This window comes from Otolemur garnettii, unplaced genomic scaffold (assembly GCF_000181295.1).
Source record: "Otolemur garnettii isolate 467f Iridium unplaced genomic scaffold, OtoGar3 scaffold00155, whole genome shotgun sequence".
NCBI classification, from domain to species: domain Eukaryota; kingdom Metazoa; phylum Chordata; class Mammalia; order Primates; family Galagidae; genus Otolemur; species Otolemur garnettii.
Window position 1 is genome coordinate 4,137,278 of NW_003852550.1, and position 25,674 is coordinate 4,162,951.

General features: G+C 37.8%; 1 protein-coding gene across 2 annotated transcripts in view; it reads right to left on the reverse strand.

Annotated features, from left to right (window-relative positions):
* The window catches only part of AMMECR1 (Alport syndrome, mental retardation, midface hypoplasia and elliptocytosis chromosomal region gene 1), a 113,467-nt gene that overhangs the window by 12,221 nt on the left and 75,572 nt on the right, over positions 1-25,674 (reverse strand). For both annotated transcript variants that reach the window (XM_003799741.3, XM_023519072.1), the window contains one exon: positions 7,603-7,717. In XM_003799741.3, coding sequence (XP_003799789.1) covers positions 7,603-7,717 — 115 coding nt within the window. The remainder of the gene's footprint in view (positions 1-7,602; positions 7,718-25,674) is intronic.

Genomic DNA, 25,674 nt, shown 5'->3' on the forward strand with positions numbered 1-25,674 from the left:
TTGCAGAGCTTACCAAAGGACCAATTAGTGCCAATTTTGATTCATGTAGGAGACTTAGACATCTTGTCTATCAGGAACACAAGCCTGCCAATTTATTTCACAAAGGCCACTGAACAACACTCTGGTAACATTTATTTTAACTAATAGCTGACACACAGCTCTAAAATACCTGAACTCTCCAATAATCACCCCCGTGAACTTTTACCAAGATTTTAAATAAAGCATGGCTAATGAAGAGGTGCTTTGAAAAGCTATGAAACCAAACATGTTTATATATCATTTGCAGTGAAAGAAACTGTTCTTACTCTTAAGATTCTGCAGGAAACAAGTGACAGCTTAGAGTGCAATTACAGGGAAAAAAAATCCCAATTCTCTGTAATGATTAATTATAATGAGCATTCCATAAAAACTGAACATCCTAAAGCTTCCCAAAGAAAGTTCACGCAACACAGGTGACCTTTAAACAAAAAGCCTGCTTTTCATCAAAAGTAAGAAAAGTTTAAAAAAAAATGGGCAGAATGCATTTTTCTAAAAAGGGGACAAGGAAGGGAATGAATTTACAGATATGAAAACTCAAGTTATAAAATGTTCTCAAAATCTAGAGGGGTGACTTAGTTTATTTCCAAAGTCTGGGGGCAGCAAATCACCTCTTTTGTAAACATCCCTAATAAGAAATAATGTTGTTTGCCTGACAAGAAGTTAAGAATACTCTTATTCAAGTTAGAGCTATACATTGAGTATCGGACTAAATACAGTTTAACTCAATCCCAAAAAAGAGAGTTGTTCCTAAAAAGTTAAAGGTGGGCTGAATTTATACAAATGAACTAAAGTCGTGAGGAAAACAATAACAAAACCCCATAGTGGGTCATTCTGCAAAGCTAAATATCTATTTGTAAAGTGAATAATCACTTCCCAATGAATGTGCTTAATTTAGATTGCTTCATTTAGCTTAAAATAGAGGATGACACAGTGATAAAATGGAAGCACTAATGGCTTCGAATATTTTTCTTCCTACAGTGAATTATTTTTGTGAAAAAACATCTAGAATGTATAATTTTTTAATTTATTTCAACAAGTATTTATTGAGTACTTATAAATATTACGCTCCAAGCTGTTTTAGATGCTGGGGATACAGCAGTTAACAAAACACCAAAAAATCCCTGCTGTCATGAAGCCTTATACTCTAGTTTAGTTGCCTAGTGATGACTCCCTCCTGTGAATTCCTAAATGATCTCTACCTCTCATCTTTCCTTCAGTCTACTAATTATTTACCTAACATAGGCATGTGTCCTGCCATTCCAATTAGACTGTAAGTCCTTTAGGGCAGGGCCCTAGTTTCCTACTTAGAATGTAGAATATACAATTTTTTTAGTTGGGCTGTCTTTTATTTTTGTTGCCTCCGTTTAAGTTGGTCGTGGCCATTTGAAAAGTTGAGGACCTCTAATAAGGTCCTAAGTGGTGATTCATTCACTGGGGGTAAAATGAAACAAGCCTTTTAAGAAAAGGAAGGGGAGGCCAGTTGAAGAACCACAGCCTATCAGAGTCCACAGAGATCTTAGGTATTACCTAGTCCAGGTTTTTCAAATTGTTGGTTGAAGAAACTGAGGTCCAGCAAAGTAATAGAGCTTGGCAGCGGCAAGAACAGAACCCAAGTCTCCTTATTATCAATCAAAATCCATTGCTCTTTTTAATAAATGCTGGGCACACACACACACACACACACCCCCAGGCAAAGCATACGTGAAAGAACAGACTGTAACAGAACTGCTAGCGAAAGGACAAGAGGAGTCTGTGGACTGTGGGGAGAAGAAGCAGGATAGCTGCCCTCTTCTCTGACCAAACAACACACTGGGAAAACAGAGGCACCAGGAGAAGGTCTGAGAAAGGAGGAATAAGCAGCCCACTTCACCATGGGTACCAACAGGTAATGGGAAATTTGTGCATTAAATCACCTTCTGAGAAGTCACTTTACACTGTAGGGCTTGCTTCCCCACTGGGCTTCTTGTACATTGACTTGTGGTGCACAGCGAGCTCTTTCTACATGGCCAGGAAACCTAAATGAAATCTTGCCTTCTCAATCCTCTACAGCACTTGAAAAAACATTTCAAGTAGAGCATCAAGACAAAGACTAAATTATCGTAAGGACAGTGACATCTCCCGCAAAAATCTCAAGGCTCCTGGAAAAAATACGTACGGTAAAAAACATTTTTAGATGTAGAAAGTCCATTTTTTTAATGCAAGAAACTGAAGTTAGAAGAGAGGGAGAATATGGTAAATATCGTAGTTGGGAACTAACCAAGGGGGAAAACAGAACCTATACACTAGAAGTCATTTCACTTGGTGAGTTGTGAGTCATGCTGACCATCTGTGTATGAATGGGAACTCTCTGTTTGCAGAGGTACATTAAGAGGAGCTTAAAAATGTAAACCTTGGAGGGGGCACTGAGGGTAAATGGATGACATTGACTTTTAAAATACATGGGAGATAACGATGGTAGTCAATTTATTCATATGTTTACTCTCATGAAGGTTGCTACAAACATGTCAGAAATGGAGCTGTGATCACTCAAGAGGTGTGCTCTGGAGGCTGTTGTAAAGTGAAAAGCAGCTTTCTGAGTACCAGGAGTCCAACAAGGCTCACAAACGATGACAGATGCTTTGGGACTTTAGAGAGAGAGCAAAACTAGTGCTTGGGCTCCTACCTTTGTAGTCCAGGGACAGATTTTTGGCATCACAAAAGAATCACGCTGGCCAGCCCCACGCAGCGTGGGTTGATGCCATGTAAGTGTGTGCTAAAAAGGCACAGTCGTAGGACCACAATGTGTTGCCCAAGTGGCAGCAGTATAGACAACTGAGACATCAGTGATCCAGACAGCTAGATAGAGGGGAAAGTGACTTAGGGTTTGCGAAAAAGTCATTGATCGATTGAAATATGGTCTGAGGATCTACTTTAGAATACAGAAAACATTTCTGCCTCATACCTTCAAATGAGCTTGTCTCAGAAACACAGAAGTAAAAGATGCTTGACTATAATTTAGAAAATATTTTGACTTCTGTAAGCAAATTACTAGGTTAGCTCTCACAAAATCACTGGTAACATACTTCCTATGCAAGTTCTTCTGCAAACAAATGCTTATTCATTTGTATCATCCAGAAAATGAGCAGCTATGAGGTGACACACCGAGAATCAACCCCCCCCCAAGTCAAACTTAGTCATTGTAATGTCACTGGTTCTATATCCTTCCAGATTTTTTAAAAGTAAACATGGCTTTCAAACAGTTTAACTCTGCAAGTTCTAGTTATAGAATATTTTGGAGGGCTCTAAGGTGTGAGCTTTTCTTTCCTTCTAAAGCATTCTCTCTGTCAATCACCCTGTCAACTGAAGAGCACAGAACAATGGTGGTAAGTTATTGTGTTCAAACACAAAGCCTATCAGGTGGGATTTCTCCCTAGGGGAGCAATTTTCCTCACTTAACAACCATTTTAGCTTTGCAGGTAGATATTCCAGTTTATCAGTTAATGAGTATTTTCCCCAAATTATTCACTCTTCATCTTTCTCATAATTGCCAGGGCAGTAAGTAGATCATTATGTGGCCAATAACCAGCAATTCTCAGGAGGGTGGGGCCACTGCTCCAACTTATCTTGACAACTCTTTGTGGATGGCTTGTTTTTTAATGACTACCCAGATTCCTTGGGAAATTACCTATAGACACTCACTTTAAATGTGATAATTACTATTTTGAAGAAAAACGTATAAAATTTGGAATTATTATTGGTCATTCTCAATTCAGCATAGACTTAACGTTAATTATATCCACATGTGAAACCATTTATCCTACTCTTCAAACATTCCTCACATTATCACACAGAAGCACTCTAGCCCCCCCAAAGTCTGAAGTCCTACCTTCCATTACAAAATGAGAGACATTACCAAAAGAGAGCTCCCAAATGGACTGAGTTATAAACAGAGGGTGAAAAAGACAGCAAGATGGTAGCCAGCCCTTGTGGCAGTTCATTTGTTTCCTGATCATCTGAAAATTAGGTGGCTATTACCACTGGTCACGTTCCTCATCTTCATGATCACAGGGACGTCTCTCTCGTGAGCAAAGTGACCTACTTCTATGCTTTGGGACTTTTAGACTTTGCCTTCTTCCTTCTTGCTTTGATCTGGGCTTTTTTTTTTTTTTGTCCCTTTACTTAGAAATTCTACTGCAGTAACACACTTCACCACTGGGGTTCAATTCTCTTCCACCAGAAAAGCCCTATGTTAGAGGCTTCTGTTTATATGAAACATATTCATTATCTAGCTTTGACTTTAAAATTCTCTATTAAAATTCTGTAATAATCTCCTTGTTTTCCCCTGTGGCATAAACACACACAGAACTTTGCATTTCAGGTTAAAATTAGATACTTATGGTGACTAGGATATTTCATTCTTCGAAGAAAAGTTGTACCTATTTGACAGTGTGAAATCGCTCAAAGTGATGCATATATTTTCATAATAGACTGACTTTACAAAAAGGAAATTTGCAACATAAATAATTTACTTATGAACAGACTTTCCCGTAATCTTTTAAATAGTGATTGTATATTCAATATGATCCCAGTTACAAAACCAAATATACAGATTTATGGATACAAAAACAGATAGGGAATAGAAAGAAATCTTCCAAAATGTTAACAGTAGTTATCTCAGGATGGTGTGATTATAAATGCCTTGCATTTTTTTCTTTGTAATTGTTTTAATTTCTAAAAATGTCTTCTTCAATAAATTAAAATTGCTATTATGGACAGTCAGCGTGTATATAAAGTTTATTTCCTGTTTTTATTGTAGCAAAATACATGTAACATAACATTTGTCATTTTAACAATTTTAAAGCATACAATTCAGTGGTGCTAGATACAGTCACAACGTTGGGCCACCACCACTATCTTGTTCCAGAAATTTTTCATCACTCCCACGTGGAACCCTGTACCCATTAAGTGGTCACTTCCCATTTACCCCTATTCACCCCAGTACATAGGTTTACCCATTCTGGATGTTTCATAAAAATGGAATCATATAATGGGTGGCCTTTTGTGTTTGGCTTCTTTCACTTAGCATAGTGTGAAGGTTCATTGATGTTGGAGTACGTGTCACTCTTGTTGTGGCTGAAAAATCCTCAATTGTATGGCTATCCCATATTACATTTACCCATTCATCTGCTGATAAAGATTTGGGCTGATGCTACCTTTTTTGCTATTGTGAATAGCGCTGCAACAGACATCCATGTACAAGTTTTTGTTTTAACACTTGTTTTCAATTCTTTGGGGATATACCCAGGAGTGGAATTTTATCAATATGTATTTTTTGGGGGGGGGGCGGGTCTGGGTTTGAACCCATGGCCACCTCCAGTATATGGGGCTGGCGCCCTACCCCTTTGAGCCACAAGCGCCGCCCCAACATGTAATTTTTTAAAATGCCTTTAACTCTACTTTGGCATTCTGTGTTTAAAATAACGATCCTTTTTCAGAATTATTAATGATAACCCTTAGAATATCATTCCCACAACAATAACATCATATTTTCAATCACTGACTATGGTACATATTTTTTAGGACCAAATCACTTTCTTAGACTTAAAAATGTAATTTTCACCCTTACACTGTGAGAACTAATTTCCCTTGTGCCAAATACTTAAAACAATGAACTTACTGAAAAGAAAAGCCTTTTCCTTTTAGCCATTCTAATTCACTTTCAAATTCTTGTGAATTAAAATACAAAAAAAAAAAAAATATGTATTTTTTTCCACTTTTTCCTCTCAAAACCTGGCTGGTGAGAATGAAATATATGTATTTTTTGTTTCAACCAGAAAAGCATCACTTAATAGACACCAACATTTAAACCCTAAGGAATATATTAAATTTACAATACCAAGTAGAATGTCGAATCTTCTAGAAATTCAAGCTGGCAGATGGTGCCCAAAGAAGATAAATACAACCTGAATGAGAACACAGTACTAATTCTTAAGGGCTTTACTTCCTACCCTCCTAACAGAAAGCTGATACATCTCAGGAACATACGAGCCCAATGATATCAAGGTTAATTTTAGCTGTAGTGTAGACAGTGCTTGAAGCAGGCTAAAGGAGATGATGGTATGTATACTCTGTGCTTACCCAGATCTATATAACAGCTATTGGATTCTCCCATTTTTCTATCCCCCAAACACATGCACACACACATTTATATATTCATATATGTGATATACATACAGACACACACACACATCAGAACTGTATTTCCAACTCAGTGGATGAAAGTTAAGAGTAGAAGTATTCTTAGAGTTCAGTCATATCCTATCAGGTTCTTCTTCTGTACTCACTCTTGACCCACCCCCCACACATACAGCATCCTGTAATACAGAAAGAAGAAATAAAATCCTGGATAAGGAAGAGGAAGCACCAACCTTAAAACAATAGAAGGACCACCCAAACTGTAATACATGTTAATAAATAGGGCACGTAATGTGGGACCATTTAAAAACAAAGTGCTGGGGAATATTTCTGGAATATTGGTAGACTTCTCTTTAAGAAAAATTAATAGGACTAAACTTGTAGAAAAAAATAAAGTAAGAAATTTCAATTGAACAAAAAAGGTTATATACATTCCAACTTTGCAAGGATCAGCGCTATCAATTTATATATACTGTGTATATCACTGCATTCTTATTGTTTCAATCTCATAGCACTTGTTTCTTCATACTTTGTATATACATTTTCTCTCTGCTACTAGACTGTAAGTTGCTTTATGGTGGGGACCAAATCTTACCACTTTTGTACATGTAGCCCAGTGCACGGAATACAGCAGGCACTTAGAAATATGGGCATGTTTATGTGTAAAATTTCAAAGACCCATAGACCTACACTCAACTATCTCCTCCAAACTATCAAAGCAGATCACGGTGAGAACCTCTGAACTTCATTAACAAACCAACCCCCCACACTAAAGAAGAATAAAAGTCTGATCGATACAATTGACTGTGATAATGGCAATGCATGCAGCTACCCTACATATAACCTTAATATTATTTGTTAGTGTGTTTAAGTGTGTACATTAAGGTAGCCAAGAATGAATTAGCATTGTTTAACTCTAGATAACCAACACCTTGCTATTATCATCGGCTGATTCCTCCCAAATGGTATATGATCCTAACTTACTCTTGCTTCTTTTTTCTGAGCTTTATCCTTTGACCACCTAATCACTTGGTGGCAATTATATTAGAACATACTGGAATGGAAATAGGAAGAGTAATAGATTCCAGTCAGTCCTTCCTACTACTTATTATTATAATAACAGCTTTTATGAGGTTCTCTTCTATGGTAGTAGGATAAAAAAATGAAAACCAAATTCAGTCTGGGGCTCACAATAGCAAATGGCATATTGTCCTTTTAAAAAAATCCTTCATTCATACCCATTGTTCAACTGTGAGGTTCATTTATCTGTGTTACTCTTGACCTCCACTGCCATAGAGAACTGGTTGAAAAAGTTATTTATGGACCTAATCTTTAACATCTACTCAGGAGTTACCTTTATTTTTCTTTAAAAATTTTCTGTAGTCTTACCTCCCAGTCCAAATAATCACAGACATCTTCAAAGTTAGTGAGCAGAGACACTGAGCAGAAAAGTCGTGGCAGCTCATCCCTCGTCATTGGGGGAAAACGGCTATCTTTAAGGGCACTGTTGAAAACAAAGCAAATATTAAAGCAATCACAGGATATGAACGTTCCTCATTTCAAATGCAGACCATCATTTGAAAAAGGTAAGAGGTTCAAAAAGAATCAGTAAGATGTCAAAGGTGCCAATAATCTTTGAATGTATTCAAAGCCCCAGAGATTTTAGAAGTCACCACCTCCATTTAATAGATTGTGTTTGCTAACCAATCTTGTGACCAGTTCAATCGTAGAGAGTGAATGATCAATTATATTTCCTTCCTGTACAGTCATTTCTCAATGTCGTTCCCTGTTAACTTATAGAATCAGAGAATATTTGATTTTACTTTTGAGGAGAATAATAACCAGATTAGTGGAAACTAGTGGGAAGACTGTAGATCTAGTGTGAGTGGCAGCAAAAATAAATAATGTATGTGTATTATCATATGGGGGGGGGAACTTATACTAAGTTGGCCAGTCATCATAGAACAGTGCTCAAAGAGTCCAGAGAAAGATCAAAATTTCTTTTGTTCAAGCAGAAAAAAGGAAAAAAAGAAAATGAAAATAATCATGCAAATTATAGACTAAAAATATAAGGATTTCAGGCCCCCTATAAAGGATACTTCAAGATATGACTCAAAGATTGTGAAACTACAGGAAATAGGCTAATCTAGGGGACCATTAATCACATCAATGGATTTCTGAGTACATCAACTCTGATTGGATCCTGTAATCAAGTGTAGTATGTCACAGTGCCTAACTCTAGAAAAACCTTGCTGTAAAATGTTGGAAGACCATATTTCTTCTTGTAACAGGACAGAACACATACACACACTCTCACACACACTGTATGTTCCTTATACTTAAAAAAACCACTTCCTATTCAAGTCCCTTGCCCACACTGAGATGGGATTACTTGTTCTTTTCTTGCTAATGTTTTTGAGTTCTCTGTGGATTCTGGTTATCAAACCTCTGTCAGACACATAACCTGCAAATATCTTCTCCCATTCTGAGGGTTGTCTGCTTGCTTTACCTACTGTGTTCTTGGCTGTGCAGATGCTTTTTAGTTTGATCAGATCCTAGTAATGTATTTTTAGTGTTGCTTCATATTGAAAGCTACAGCCCAAGATGAAGGGGAAAGAGGAGGGGGAGGGGAGGAGAGGACGAAGGATGGGTAGAGGGAGGGAAATTGGTGGGACCACACCTATGATGCATTTTACAAGGGTACATGTTAAATCTACTAAGTGTAGAGTATAAATGTCTTAACACAATAACTAAGAAAATGAGATGAAGGCTATATTAACCAGTTTGATGAAAGTATTTCAAATTGTATATAAAACCAGCACATTGTACCCCATAATTGCATTAATGTACACAGTTACGATTTAATGAAAAAACCCACCACTTCTGAGCAAGAAAAACAAACACCTCTGATTACCCACTATACTAACGGTACTACTGGCATTCACGCCACCCATCTTCAAATGTCCTAGATAGCAAGCAAGCAGGCTTAGAAAATGTTTTCAGAGATCAATCGTCAGAGGTTACAAACTCAGACCCTACAAACTGCTTCGGTCATAGCAAAGTTCTGTGGTCTTTGGAACGAATTCATTTCCTTTTTCAGTGACTTTCTCATTGCCTAATTTTCTTTTTTTCATTTTCCCATCAATTCCTTTGCATTCTAAAACTCATCTGCTATATTTGCGAGTATGTGCAATGCATTTTGGTGTTCATTCTATCTTGCTATACAACGGAAAATACCTATAGGAAGATATAGAGAGATGTTGTGTAATTATAAAGTATAAATTTTTTTCCCATTCAAGAAGCCAGAATTAACCAAGAAAATCAGGAACTCTGTGCTACCTCACACTCTGAGAGCGGCATTTCACTATTTTATAATTTAACAGCATAAATGTCCTATGGTTTGGCTTCTTTTATTTTCCTACCAGGAAATAAAGTTTTAAAAAATACTTCTGAGTTCTAATTCAAAGCCAAGATAAAGACACATGTGTGTTTAGACAACTCCCCCCCAACACACACACACACACACACACACAACACAAGTTCTAAAACATAGACCAAAAGAAGCCCATGCATAAAAAGCAAAAGGCCAATCACACTTTTGGTTTTCCCGTTAAAAAGAAGAAAAAGAGGGGAAAAGGATATTACTCATTAGATATTATATTACTCATGAGATATTATATTACTCATTAGAATAATATAAAATGTAATGTTTTATTTGAGGTTATGGAGTTTTTAATTGCTTAACATACAAAACATGAAATTTGCCATTTTAACCCTTTGAAAGTATATAGTCTTATAGGATTAAGTATACCTGTATTTACATTGTAGTGCATCCATCACCACCATCCATTCTCCAGAACTTTCTCATCTTCCCAAATTAAAACTCCTTACATACTAACTCCTCATTCTCACTTTTCTCAGCCCCTGGCATAAAATGTAATTTAAATACATTTTTATAATTTCAAATAGTTATAATAATATAGTTGCTAGTGTTTTTTTACTCTGTAACAGTGTAACTGAGATATAATCCACATACCACAAAATTCACTCTTTTAAAGTATACAATTCAGTGGTTTTTAGTATATTCACAGAATTGTGCAATGGTTATGCAATATTAGGACATTTTCTTCACCCCAAGGGGAAAACCCATATCCATTAGCATTCACTGTAAAATCTCCCCACCTCCCAGCTCCTGGAAAATACTGATCTACTTTTTGTTTCTATGATTTTGCCTATTCTGGACATTTCATTTAGGAGAAATCACATATTTTGTGTCTGGTTTCTTTCACTTATCATAATGTTTTTGAGGTTTCATCCATGTTATAGAATGGATCAGTACTTCACCCCTTTTTATTGACTAATAATATTTCATTGTATAGCTATACCACTTTTTTTTTTAAAGCAATCTAACTTTTATTTATTTATTTATTTATTTGCAGTTTTTGGCCGGGGCTGGGCTTGAACCCACCACCTCTGGCATATGGGGCAGGCGCCCTACCCTGTTGAGCCACAGGCGCCGCCCTATACCACTTTTTTAAACCCATTCATGGATGGATAACCATCTGGACTGTTCCTATTTTTTGGCTATTACAAATAATGCTGCTACGAACATTCACACATACATTTTAATGTGGACATATGTTTTCATTTCTGTTGTGTAGATACCCGGAAGTAGAATTGGTTAAAGGTAATTCTATCTTTAAGGTTTTATTGTTTTGTTGTTGTTTTTTCTCTCTTTTTTTTTTTTTTTCTTGAGACAGAGTCTGATTCTGTTGCCCTGGGTAGAATGCCATGGTATCATAGGTCACAGCAACCTTAAACTCCTGGGCTCAAGCAATCCTCTTGCCTCAGCCTCTAGAGTAGCTGGGACTAAAGGTGCCTATCACAATGCCCAGCTAGTTTTTCTATTTTTAGTTGAGACAGGGTCTCACTCTTGCTCAGGCTGACCTCGAACTCCTGAGCTCAAGCAATCCACCTGCCTCAGCCTCCCAGAGTGCTCCGATTACAGGCATGGGCTATATCTTTAAGTTTTTGAGTAATCAACAAACTGCTTCTTAGAATGGCTACACATTTCTACATTCCCACCAGCAATAGAAGAGGGTTCCAATTCCTCACATCCTCACCAGTGTTTCTTAATGTCTGCTCTTTTGATGATAGTGCTAGGCCTCCTTTAATTAATGCTTTTTGAATCTAACTCTAGATTTTTTGTTAAAAAAATCACACATGCTGAAATCATGCCTTATACAGTTAGTTTTTCTTTACTCTGAGGCAAGTATTTTGTTTACTTCATTTCCTAGCAGACCAAAATAAAGGTAAATTTTAGCTTAGTACAATTCAAACTATTCGAAATCAATGAAATTTTCAAATACCTAAAATGTAACTGGGGATCTGGCTAGCAAGTTTTTCTTGTGATATGGAGCCTTGTTGTTCAATCAGTCTAGGCTTTAAAAAAAAAAAAAAAGATCATTTAGAACAAGAAGTACGTGGGGGAAATGTTAGCACAGTTAACGGGAGAAAATGATGATGCCTCACCATGCTAAGATTTGAACATATTGACTCAAAGCTTTGAAATAGTAAAGGTATATGAGTCATGATGGAAATAGTCAGATATTGCAGAACACTCGAACGAGTCTTTTGATGATTACATTTTTCATCCAACTCTAGGTAACACATGAAACTCATAAGCATAGAAAAATTCCTAAGGTAGGAAGTCCTCAATGTCTCTAAATGCAAATTGCTAGGGAAACAAACTAGCAATGAAAGCCTAGCCAGGATTTAAGGGATTATAAAACGATGAAAATGCAGCTGGAGACTGACCTCCGAGCAGCCAGGCTGGTATGGATAGCTGATAAATAAGAGGATTCCGCTTTTCCCAACCAAGTTCTCTGCAGTATATAGAATCTGCAATGGTGACGTTGTGCCTTTAGAGAAAACACTGAAGACCAGAGTTGGGCAGTGACTGGCCCGAAGCGGCCCAGTTAAGTTAGTGACAGATGTGGGGATATAACCTAGATTTTCTGACTCACGTCCAGAATTCTAATATCCACACTTTAGTTGTCACGTACGAATGGATTATTTTTTAATTTTAAAATTAAGTGTCTGCCTTATTTGGCTATGCTGATTTCATATGTGCAGTGCTTCTGCCTCCAGATGATAAACAATGATTCAATAGTATTCGTTAGTAGCCAAAGGGGAGAGCTAGACTTCCTGTCTATTGGAAATCTGCAGGAGTAAAAAGGATTTTAAAATATTAATATTGTCCATGGAAAGCATTTTATACCAAAGGCGTGTCTGCCAATTTAAATTCTAGGCAGTCGAAGGGACTGACAAGGAGATCTTGTAGTAAATTCATATGAATTTCTCTTTGCTAAGATAGGAAGCCATTTTCTAATCTTCAAATATTGCTAGGGGGGGACAAAAACCCCCAAAACAAAGCACTTATGTATAAAACTAGTCAGTTTGCTCCGTCACCCATGTGACGGATGGGCAAAGTTTAAACCATACTTTAGTTCACATACCAAATTCAAATATGGTCAATCCAAATCGGCACTGTCCCAAGAAAATACTTGACCTAATTGAGAAGCAGCATTAACATCTGTCAAAGTGAATATCTAATGTGAAATGGGACTTTAATGAAAATGAAACGTTTTTAAGGAAAGAAATGAAGAGTTCAGCTATCAAAGAGTCAAACGGTTTGTGACAGCACCTGGCAACCATGACAAAAAGAAAAAGATGCAGCTGGAGAAGAGGCGAAACCTTAGACAGATTACAGAGCTCATTATAAACAAGATAGCGGGCAACAGGAGTGATTGAAATCAATCTGTGCAGACATTCACCTTTTCTAAAATAGGGATCACCTTTATTGGTTAACCAGGGGAAAGTTACCAAACCGAGAGGGGCTTCATATTGTATGCAATCATTTTTCAGGACGAGGAAGTAATTAAAAACCAAAATTAACAATCCTTGTTTGGCTAGGCAAAGAGAAGCACATCAAGCATTTATTAACCTAAAATATAAATCAGTTTCTTCATAAGAGAGTTCAACCATCAGGAAACTCCTTATCCTGTCATTCCCTGTTAGAGCTTCTGGAACAGAATGTACGTGTGGCATATTTGAACCCTAGAAGCTCAGAATATTAGAATCCCAAACCCACATATGAAAAATTAGCCATAACCTCTTGGTCTCATTAAGTAGAAATTTTAAAGTACCCACAATTCAAGAAATGGACAAAATATAAAAAATGTGACTATCAGACCCTCGGCAGAGAGGGATGATAAAAGACATAATTATGGCTAAGGAAGAAAGAAGGGAACTGTATTTTGGTGAGAGCTGTGACTCAAAAGAAAATTGTAAATTGTAAATTATGTGCACAGTGTTACTTAACTGGGATTAAACTTAATGTTTTTCCCTTTAAAGTAATAAATGCAACCTACTTGCTGCTCAGTTAACATTACTCTTCCTTTGCTAGGGGCCTGTAGCACAAGCGGCTAAGGCACCAGCCACATACACCTAAGGTGGTGGGTTCGAATCCAGCCCAGGCCGCCAAACAACAATGACGGCTGCAACCAAAAAATAGCCGGGCGTTGTGGCGGGCGCCTGTGGTCCCAGCTACTTGGGAGGCGGAGTCAGGAGACTCGCTTGAGCCCAGGAGTTGGAGGTTGCTGTGAGCTGTGATGCCACAGCACTCTACCCAGGGGGACAGCTTGAGGCTCTGTCTCAAAAACAAACAAACAAACAAAAAAAAACATTACTCTTCCTTGATTTTAATATATATTTAACATGATATAGTTAATCCATGGGGAATAGAGGAAAGAAAGGGATGGACTTCAAGGAAGAGGGATAGAAAGGTAGAAACGAAAATGAAAATAGGAATATATACAAAGAAATACAAATGGAGAGGAAGACAGAGGAAAAGGAAGTGGGAGGCAAAAACAGTATAAAACAGGGGACACTGCAAAAGAGTTCAAATAGACACATACAAAGAAACAGAAAGCAAAGAAGGGAGAATGGAAGGGTAAGAGGAAGAAGGAGATAAAGGGTGTCAGGTTGAGTAGGTTTTGCCATATGTTATTTGGCTCCTATCCTATGAGAATTTCTTAGGTTTTAGAGTGTTTTCGCCGACTGCCTCTGATGAAGTTTCCAAAATGCTCTCATTTTGAATTCTTAAAAGCCTCTACTTCTCTCTGCGATCGTCCTAACTGCCCACCTGGAGAGAAAAATACCCTTTGGGTTGCAATCTGCGAGGACCAGCAGTATCGTCAAAATCAGCCTCCTGGGCCACAAATTCCTCCCCTCTAAATTAAGAGAATTAGTTCTGAATTTGATTTAGTGGAACAGAACTAAAACTGGAAAATAAAAGATACATAAAGGAACAGATGGCTAAATGTTTGTGTATACAGCAAGTATTTCTCATTTCCTTCCACAAAATGTCCACACAATGCTTTCTGTGCAGAGTTTCTGAATTTATTCTAGCCTGATTTTAGAAATGAACTACTAGAAACCACTTTCTGCTTATTTTTTTTTCTGATGAAAATCAACCAAAACCAAATGAATATAATTTAATTTTCTTTTTATCACTCAAGTTCATCCCTAAGACTCAATATGACTTTGGGTCATTCATTGCTATCCGCTGTAAGAACAGTACTCTCAGGGTCTTGGCAAGAAAAAAATGTGTAGGTTTGGAAAGCAGATTATGATGCGACTACAAAAATATATAATCTTGGGAACGGTGAAAATGTGAGATTGTTTCTACCTTCAAGAGACTGGCACATGGGATCTCAATTTCTAGGGATCTCATCCTTGCCTTCTCTGAGTTAGAACATAATGTAAAACTGAGTGAGCTACCTCTTAGATGGAATTGGAATTTAGAAACCTGGTCTACGACCCTGAATATTATTTCCCCAGGGCCATTTACTAAAAGCATGCCTGCAAGGTATAACAACAGTTCCTTGTGACGTACTGCCAATAATACAGCTCCTAAAAAAACTGAAAATTGAAGTCATCATTAATACCTGAGCACTACTTCACAGTTCTATAGAACACAGAAAATAGAATGGTCAAATGTTTGGGTTCTGGGGTCAGACATACTTGCATTTGGATCCTGTATCCACTGCATTCTAACTGTATGAGATTTGGAGATTTCTCCATCTATAAAATGAATATAATAGTAGTACCTACCTCATAGAGCTACTATAACAATTACGTACAATAATAATAACCGCATGAAGTGCCTTGCATACACTAGATGCTCAATAAGTAGTGGCTATCAAAGAACTTTTATTGGTCATCAGAATATCTGGTAAGTTTATGCCTACAAGACTGCCCCTGTATCATGGCTCTGTGAAAGGAAGGAGCCACAGAACCAAGCTATGCTATGGGAAGATCTACACCAGTGGTTCTCAACCTTCCTAATGCCGTGATCATTTAATACAGTTCCTCATGGTGTGGTGACCCCCACCCATAAAATTATCTCTACCCAGAGTGATAGAGTGAGACGCTGTCTCAAAAAAAAAAAAAGAAAAGAAAAGAAAAAAAGAAAAAGAAAAAAAGAAGTTCCCTGTATCATGTTCAACTTGTCTTCAGTGGATTTAGATATATTATTCCCCATCCTACTAATTAAGTGACAAGTCCATTAGGGAAAAAAACAAGAAAAAAAATTCTCTAAGAAGCAAACACAGAATGAGAGATGAGAGACTCCATAGGAAGCAGTGCTTTCCTCTTCAAAACCAGGGAGTAGCCTCCAACATATTTTGATTGAACATTCTTATCAGTAGAGGGCTGAACACACATTCCCAATATATATTTATAAAGTATATACATGGACTACTATTACTAGCAAATATACCAAAGCATAATATACACTTAGAGTAATCTTTGGTATTAAAAACAGTGGGTATAAATCAAATAATGTTCTCGATCCTTTCTTTCTTGTTCTGGGGCCGACATCTTGCCAGGTCTAATCAGATTATCTTCATTTTCACTTTATTACTTGAGCAGCTAAGTGATGAGGTAACTTACAGTTTTGTCCTTGCCTTGTGTCTGCTTTATTACCATTATCATCAACCCATTTTTCTTTGGCAGAATTCTTCTCAAGCCAGTCTTTGTTAGTTTATCTAACTATAGCTGACCTACACACATTTGTCAAACACCCAAGGAAGATTCCTACAAAGAAACCACAGGGTGAAGATAATATAGACTGAATTTCCTTTATCCAAAATGCCTGGGGTCAGAGCATTTTGAATTTTGGATTTCGGAATATTAGCATTCTATTAGTTGAGTATCCCAGACCCCCAAATCCAAAATCTGAAATGTTCAATGACCACTTCCCTTGAGTGTCACGTTGGTACTCAAAATGTTTCAGATTTTGGAGCATTTCAGATTTCAAACTTTCAGATTTGGGATCCTCAACCTGTACTAAGACCAAGAATCTACTTTACCAGGCCCTTGTAAAGTGAAATACGCCATGCAACATGCTAAAAGTAAACGAGCGAAGATATGTGTCAAATCATGGATTTCATGCTTCCCTCAGGCTCCCTCCCTTACAGTGTGTGACAAGAGACCCTCCAATATGGACCAAACAAGAGCACCAGGGTTGGTCCATCCATTAACTATTAGTGGAATTTAAATACTGTCTTATATTTTAGATAAAATGATCATAAGTAGGATTTCTAATATTTTCTTCTTACCCCCCCCCAAATGAAAAGAAATTCCAGGTGCATTTCTCTTTGGAGACTGCTAATCTAAAGCTCCTAATAAAGCTCTAGTCTAGAAGATTGGTTCTACAATACTTGGACATGACACTATGAGCAAAAGCAGCTTTAAATGTCAAAGAGCCAATATGTGTTGAGCACCTTCTGTGAGCCAGGTGCCATGCATGTAACATATTGTTTGGTCCTCAGAACAACCCCATTTTGTAGCAGAGGACACCAAAGCTCAGGGATGTTCAGTGAGATTAAGCAATTTGCCAAAAGTCATACAAACAGGTATGAGAGCTGACATTGGAACCTAGGACCGCCTGCCTCGAAAGCCCATTCTCTTTTCTTAGTACCATGTCCAGAATGTTAGCAAAGCAACATAAAGGAGGACATATTTAATCAGTGTTAAGGAATTTTCCCCCAATTGAAAATGTGTTCTTTCAGAGTTTAACTGAAAGCTTTAAGTGTGAGCAGGTTCTGAAACTGTCTAAGAAAAGTAGTACTTTTCCAGATAAAGTATTAGCTTGTTTTTGTTCTCTTGTATCTCCATTTTCATCTTGGTGATTCAGAACTGCTGCCACTGAAAAACATCTGTTTTATCTAAATTTAATAAGCCTTATTAGTGGGATACCAAGCCTTCCCTTATTCTGAAGCCTTTCCACAATTTGAAATTTAATCTTCTGGAAGTCAAAATGGCGTTACCAAAGTACTAGTTTTGGACATAGCTAGGCTGGTGGGCCTGTTTCTGATTTTTAACTTTGCTTTTCCAATCTGAATGAATAAGCTCTCTCATACTCACTACAAGAGTCATGCAATTTTTTCCTTCCTTCGTTCCATGGTAATCAAATCTATAAACTGAACTCTATAAACTGCAAAACATATGCTGTCACTCGAACTTATGTGCCATGTTAGGCTGGTTTGGTCCTGCCTACTGGTTTACTATCCTTTCTAAAATTATTGCTAGTACCAGTCTGCTGACAGGTAGCATGCTGGTTCTTATTGTGTAGCCTGCCTATAATTTTCTCAAATGGCACTTAATGGGGGCTAAAGATAAACGAGGAAAGAGTGAGGTCAAACTTAAGGATGAAGTACAAAGTACACTCATCAACTCTGCCATACAGAGGAAGAGAGAGAGAGGAGCCCGTGTCCCCATGACCTCACTGCAATGTTTTCCATCCTCTTTTCCTTTCTCTTCTTCCCCTCTCTCACCTTCTGGATGTTTTTCTCTTTCTACTTTAGTAAGGTAAGGAAGAAAGGACAGTAAAATGTCACAAGAAGGGTATGAATGGAGAAGAGAGGCAACCACAAAGACATACAGCAACTATGCCCACTGCTACTCGTGCTGCACAAGGCCAAGTCTGACAAGCCAGCGTGCAATGCAGCCTCGTCTTCTGACACTCTGCCATTGGGTCAGGATGACCCCATTCCCTTCTGTACAGGTTTTAATGTTCTATTTCAGCCTTCGGGAGTAGACGGGTGATGGTGGCAGGGGAAAGAACACAATCCATCGCCTGTTTCTTTATGGGGTTTTTAGGTAACCTTGACAAGCACAGGGGGGATCGGGAAGAAAAGCAGAGTGACTCACCCCACAACCTAGCTGCTTAGCAAATGAATATCAAGCAATGTTTATTAAATCAGTTCCTTGATCTGTGTACTGTTAAATGGCATTATTTCTCTACAGTAAGTATAACTACATATCTTTTTTTAAAGACTCTATAGTTGCCCTCACATTCATTTAAATGGAACTATTTTAATTTTTATCACTATATATTTGGGGGGAAGTCTCCATTCAGCCATTCAACTCATCTTAGATTTATATGATTCTTCATAGTTTCCAGAGTGTCTGCACATCTTTTATCTTAGCTGAACCTCTTAACAGCTGCATGAAGTAGACAAGGCTTATATCACATATAAGCTACAATAGATGTTCCAAGAACAGGGTTCTCTGTAGTCATGGGGTCAACCAAATGTCAGAGCTAGAAGTGCTTAGCCATCATCTAGTCCACACCAGTCTCATAGCAGACGTGGGACCACATGCTACATCTCCTGACTGCCCTTGTCCCCCTGTCCATTGATTCTTCCATTATTCTCCTATATATTTGTTGACTACATCTCCTGACTGCCCTCGTCCCCCTGTCCATTGATTCTGCCCTATGCTACATCTCCTGACTGCCCTTGTCCCCCTGTCCATTGATTCTTCCATTATTCTCTTATACATTTGTACAAAGTAGACAGAGTGGATGTTTAAGAAGCAAAGAGGATAAAGATGCCTAGGGCATCAAGGAATAGCTAGGACAATGAAAACAGTGAGTTGCCCAGAATAACTCAACATTGTCAGGCAGCTGGCACTTGTCAGTATGCTGAAGCCAAGCAGAACCTAGAAACTGAGCAGGTAAGGGCGGGGGAGTAGTGAGGCACCAACCCGTGTGTGCAGGGACTACAGTCTTAACTCTTGCCCTCTTCTGCAGTTCCCTCCTTCATTACACACTCCGAGTAGGGGTGCCTCCGTCCTTGTCTCTCTCTTCTCATTTTGCTTTTCCCTCACTCTTTTTTACCCTGCAGCCCATCTATTCTGTCCCATCATTTTTTCTTAGCTGCTGAGGTACAAAAAGAATCATTTGTGAGAAAAGTTATCCATTTTTTAAAACAGGGTCTTTAATTCCCTTTTATCAAACTCTACCAACTAGAGTATCTGTCCGTATTGTAAAAGCCGCAGTATGTTCTGGTGATACGCGTATAAATATATCAAACTATAAGCTGGTCAGGACAAGATAATCTCAACATTCATTTTCAACTTAAGTAGCACAATGTGTAGAATCAGTACAGGAGAAATATGTGGTTCTTGATGTTCTACTAACATGCCTGTACTTCAATCTACTCTGCAATCTTTTAACCTGGAACAGATTTGACAGTACTCCTTTAGAAAAATATGTTCAAAATTAGCCTGATCAAACAGAAAAGGGCATTTTAACTCTTCATCTCTTGGTTGGGCGTATTTTAGGAAACCTAATTTTTAAAGAAAAATTTTAAGTATGTACTTTGCTGTCCTATTGTCATTAAAGATTACTGAATTCTCCCACTGAAGAGGCCCGACACTGGTTTCCATGAGACGAGCACGTAGAATGATGAAATAATAATGGCAATTGCTGACTCTGTACTATAGTATGTATTAGGAAAACCACAATAGATACGGAAAGGAAACAGCATCACTTGAAGATGGAAAACATGCAACGGATAAGAGCCACACAATTTAAATTATAGTCATATGACAATAGTTCTGTCCCCCGTAGCAGCAAATCTTGCCACTGATAAGTGGTAGTCCTAATGATTACTGATGTAAGGGATTATCTACGAACATGAATTTTTTCAGCAAGCAGGTACTGAGTGCTTGCAATGTGCCATGCACACATATACATCCAAGGGCATACTGTGCTCACTGTCAGTTCTGTAGAACACCTTGCTTCTTGAAAGTTTTACTGTACTGCAGGAGCATGACTAGCATTTATATGAGCTATGTAAAGCACCTAGTGACAAGTACAAATCTCATAAATGAAGTCACATTTCAGAAATATAAAACAAAAAGACGGAGAATAGCACCGAAACCCACTTCTTAACTTTTATGGATACTAGCCTATCTGTAGAAAATCTAAATCCTACAGAAAGAAACCCACATTTAAAACTTTTTGACTATGTATACCCATGCGTGCAACTCATACGTTATAACTTTATTAGATTATAAGCTCAATGAGTATGGTAACTGTGCCCATTTTTGCTTGCCATTGTATACCCAATGTGCAGCATACTGTAGCTGGTGAGTAAATATTTTATGAATGAATGAAAGAATATATAGGAAGATAGATTTATATTTAATAAACATTTATTGGCAGTATAATGAACATTAAATGGCCTTGCCAGTTATACTTTCTGGTGGACATTTACATGCTAAATGTCCTTTGATTCCTCATCTTAAAAACTGTTCCATTGAAGCGTGTCTTCCCCTGTTTATACCTATTAAGTGTTGTTCATATAAAGGCAGCAATTGGTCCTTGGCCTTTAGTTAGATTAGTGTGCAATCACAGTACAGTTAGGAAACTTTTCTATCTAAAAACTCATAGACTGCTACAAAGAGATAAAAATCTCCTTCCATGATAGTGTTAAGAGTTGTTTTGATCTCACCAGCATCCCCCTACCTCAACTCCCTGCCCCCAAAGGAAACACGGACGCCTTGCATCCTGAAGGAGCTCAATGGCTTCTCATGTCTGTGGGGCAATTATTAATCATGTTTTGTTGTACTATGAAACACATAGGAACCCATATTACTAGTCTATTTTTATGCTTTTCATACCTTCTTATAAAGGAATGTCTTATGAGCTAGATGAATCATAAGACATCAAGGGCAGGCATAGAAAAAAGAAGGATCACAGTCTCTTTAAATGAACATGGGCCTAGAGGAAATCAGACATTAGTTCGCAAATTAAAAACCCTTTAAAATAACCCTGTGCCCACTCTTCCTGTTCTCTGTGGAATTTCAGGTTAGTAAACATTCAAAGGTGAAAGGGGACTTACTGGAAATGAACCCTCGGAAGCAATGAGAAGCAGGGAGGGGGCTGACACTAGGGAAGATGGGTGGGAATGGTGCACGTCTGGTGGGGCTGCTGGGATATTTGTCAATGAAGAGGTTCTTACAACTTACCAGGCTGACAGGGTTAAAGTATTAATATGCAGCAGCACACATTCTCTCAATCACATTAGACTTTAAAATTCCAAGGTCTGGTTTGCCTTTTACAAGGAATAATATTGGTTTAGAATGCTGCTCAGAGCCTGCTCCACAAATCTGAGAGACCAGGTTATAGCACCTCATTTTCCTTTGCCACTGCCATCTCCCCCGCCCCATGTAACTAAAAGCCACTTCTTAGACTTTGGTAAACAACATTAAGGAATCTGAGAGAATATTTTCTGTGGACTTAACTTTCCTGGAAATAATTATCAGTGATGGAAAACAAACTCTTCCTAACAGAATAAAAACTCATTAATTTGAGTTCTACGATTTCAAAATGTGTGCTAATTCAAACAGACCTAAGCTGAAGGTTTCCCTTAGCAAGTCTGGAAAAGAAACGTCTGCTAAACAAATCAGTGTTGTAATTAAGGTTGTAAGGGAAGTACAGGACTTGCTTCAAAAGAACAAATTATTTTCAGGACTTCAGAATGAACCATCTATAGGTACTGTAACATTGTAATTACCAAGTTTTTTGTGTAGTATGTTAAAAGCAGGTCATTGGAAGACTTCTTGATAATACTCTGTTAGCCTATTTTGAGTCATCAGTGTCACCCAAACAAGCAAAACTATTTTAAAAATAAATATTTCATTCCTTATTGATTACACTGGACTTCCTGCAATTATTGTAAATTTGAGAGCTTTTACTTCCACTTCGGTGTTGCTAGGTACTCGCCTACGGGCTTTGTCACACTCCAAGACCTCTAAGTATAAGTCTTACAGTAGGTCACTAATAACTGAATCAGAAATACAGCTCAAGTCTTTGGACTGAGTTTGATTACCTGCTTACTGTCTGACCTAAGAAACTTACAATGCCCTGGGGGTACAGCTAGCTAGAACATAAGGGAAAGAGGGGGAAAAATGGCTTATGTCCCTGAGGTTACAGACCTACACACAAGAACAAACGTAATACAAAGCCAAAGCAACAAATAAAATCCTTTGGCAACCTATAAGTGAAGCACTAAATATCAAGCCTTATGAAGTAAATATCAAACGCAAACCCAACAAAGTAGCATCACTGTCCAAAGGAAGCATTCCTAGAGGTTGTTACTCCTCACACATCCATACTGGATCTCACTTCACTAGCGCAGGGCAGTCTTCCAGCTCTCCACAACCACTCCCTCTGCAAGCATGGCTCACTGCCCTGGAGTCTTAGTTACCTTGTCACAAAGAGAGTCTGACCATTCTAATTATATTGTAAGCTTCTGTACAGGTTGCCTTTATGCAAAAGACATACAGAACTAACACACTGTGGGAACTCTACTAATTTTGCTTGTTTGAGGTGATAAGACTCTTCCCTTTCGTATACAGAATTGTAAATCAGAGTAATAAGATCAAAAATGGCTCCAAGATTTCTGGTTTCTATAGAAACCTTGAAAATACCAGAACCACCAAATGTGTTTGCTTAAGAAAATTTGGGACACTAAAAGGCCTATGAAAGAATACTGAATAAAATAATCATAGGTCAATGTTCCAACAAAAGTGAAACACTAACCAGTAAATTTTATAGGAAAAAAAAAATTCTCCAAAATAGTTTTGGGCAAGAGAGTCACGAAAAAAATTCTCCCTTTTTTTTGAGACAGAGCCTCAAGCTCTCCCCCTGGGTAGAGTGCCATGGCATCACAGCTCACAGCAACTTCCACTCCTGGGCTCAAGCAAGTCTCTTGCCTCAGCCTCCCAAGTACCTGGGACTACAGGCGCCTGCCACAACGCCTGGCTATTTTTTTGGTTGCAGCCTTCATTGTTGTTTGGCGGGCCTAGGCTGGATTTGAACCCGCCACCTTAAGTGTACGTGGCTGGCGCCTTTGCCACTTGAGCCACAGGTGCCGAGCCCTCCCCTTTTTAAAACGTAAGTCTCCTTATGTACTGGGTTAATTGTCAATGTCATTTCTGTAACATAAGAATTAATCCCCAGAAACAAGAAGGGCCACAGTCAAAAAAAAAAAAAATAAACATCTACAACTAGACACCATAAGCTTGTGACTCTTTAAATGAGAATTCTGCTTTTTAAATTATGCTTGGCTTGGGCAAATATTTAAGATAGCAAACACAGGGCACAAACCAACTGCTGAGGCATAGGGAGGCAGCTCAGCATTGTTCTAGTTTGGAAATGTTTTTCTATGGAGAATTATAAAAGTCATAATCCATACCTGGCTAAAATTAAGCATTGACTACTAATTTTCTAGACACATATTAAGAAACAAATGTAAAAAGAAACAAATAAAAAAGAATTTGGATGCTTCTCTCAAGTTGTTCCACTACTCAATGCTAGACTACTACAGTATGTCAGCATTAAAATAAAGGTTTACAATCTGCTATTCGAAAAATTGTTTGACCATGGATACTTTGTCAAACCTGTCGTTTGCACTGAATTTCAGGGCTACTCTTCTCTTCATAAAATCCAAGTCAATGTTTGTATCTAAGGAACCATCCAAATCATTCTGTGATACTAGCTATTCATTTTCACTATACCATATGAGCATTGCTCAAAATTTAATGATGCCAGCAGATAGCTGGAAATGTTATTTTCTTTGTTAATGCAAATTACTGCCAAGAAGGCTTTACTCTTTGCCTCCTGGACTCCCTCCCCCTTCCCCACGGCAGCTTTGAGAGTGTAAGCAAGTCAAACAAGCCAAGGTGTCACAGGGCACTCCTACACATATTGCAAGGGACCCCTTGGATAGAATTACACCAATCTACGTGTTTCATGGTTAGAACATCACTCAGCTACAATAGAAAAACAACCCTTGTAAATTGGAATCATATTCACAAAACATCTGGAAAGTTCCTCAAAGGAGAAAAGATTACCCAAAAGTATTGCTAAATACATGGAAAGGAAGATGCTGACTTTTATCATAATTAAAATTCAGTCAGTTTCCATTGCGCTAGACAAATCAACAGATGTGTTGTTTACCTTCAAGGAAGGGCCTGGAATATATTTTAATTCAGCCTTTAAACCCAGACATTCTTAGGTAATAAGTACGGATCTTTAAATTCCATAACAACCGCCCCGTGTTTACAAACATTGATGTCTTTATAGATTTCTCATACACAAAATGCATCTTTGGTTAGAAAGAAAAATGTTGAGGCTTCAGCTGTACTTTAACAAATATAGAACATCAGTGTTGCTTCAAGCAAGTGGTAGCCTATACAAATTATCTTTTCTTTTCTAAGCTTCGCTTTGTGGCATGGGCTAAGAGAAAATAATGTTATCAAGGGTCTTTTCCTTCTATTTACTTTATCATAATTTAAAATAATATCTTAAATACTAAGATATAATATAAATAATATATTAAAGAATATATTCTATTCTCACTACTATATCCTGAAAGAAAAGAATTTTCAATAATTTTTTTTTTTTTGAGTCAGAGTCTCATTCTGTCACCTTGGGATGAGTACCTTGGTCTTGGGCTTGAGCAATTCTCTTGCCTCAGCCTCCTGAATAGCTACAGGGGCCCGCCACTACACTCAGCCAGCTTTTCTATTTTTAGTAGAGACAGGTTAGTTTTCTATTTTCTACTTGCTCAGGCTGGTCTCGAACTCCTAAACTCAAGCAGTCTTCTCTCCTCGGCCTCCCAGAGTGTTAGGATTACAGGCATGAGCCATCATGCCCAGCCAATAAATTCTTAATTTAAAAAATCATCAATGCTCAAATTTGAAAAATGATAATCTAATATTATTATAAACAATTATTTTACATTAAACAACTCTTAGAAACAATACGTCAACTGTGTTCCTCATCCTCTGCTGCCTATCACTTTTAATGCTATCATCCTCCTCCCTATAATCTAAGAAGGAAACTTTGGACCCATCTTCGACGCTTTACTTTACTTCCCACACATAGTTTTATCTTGTTTGATTACTACCTTGACTCTGTTACATGACTCTTGATATCTCTCCAGCTACTAACCTAATTCAGGCCTGTAGCTTCTCTCATTTGCTCATTTTTAAAATTAGCCTCCTAACTGCTTTGTCTCTAATCTCTACCCTTTC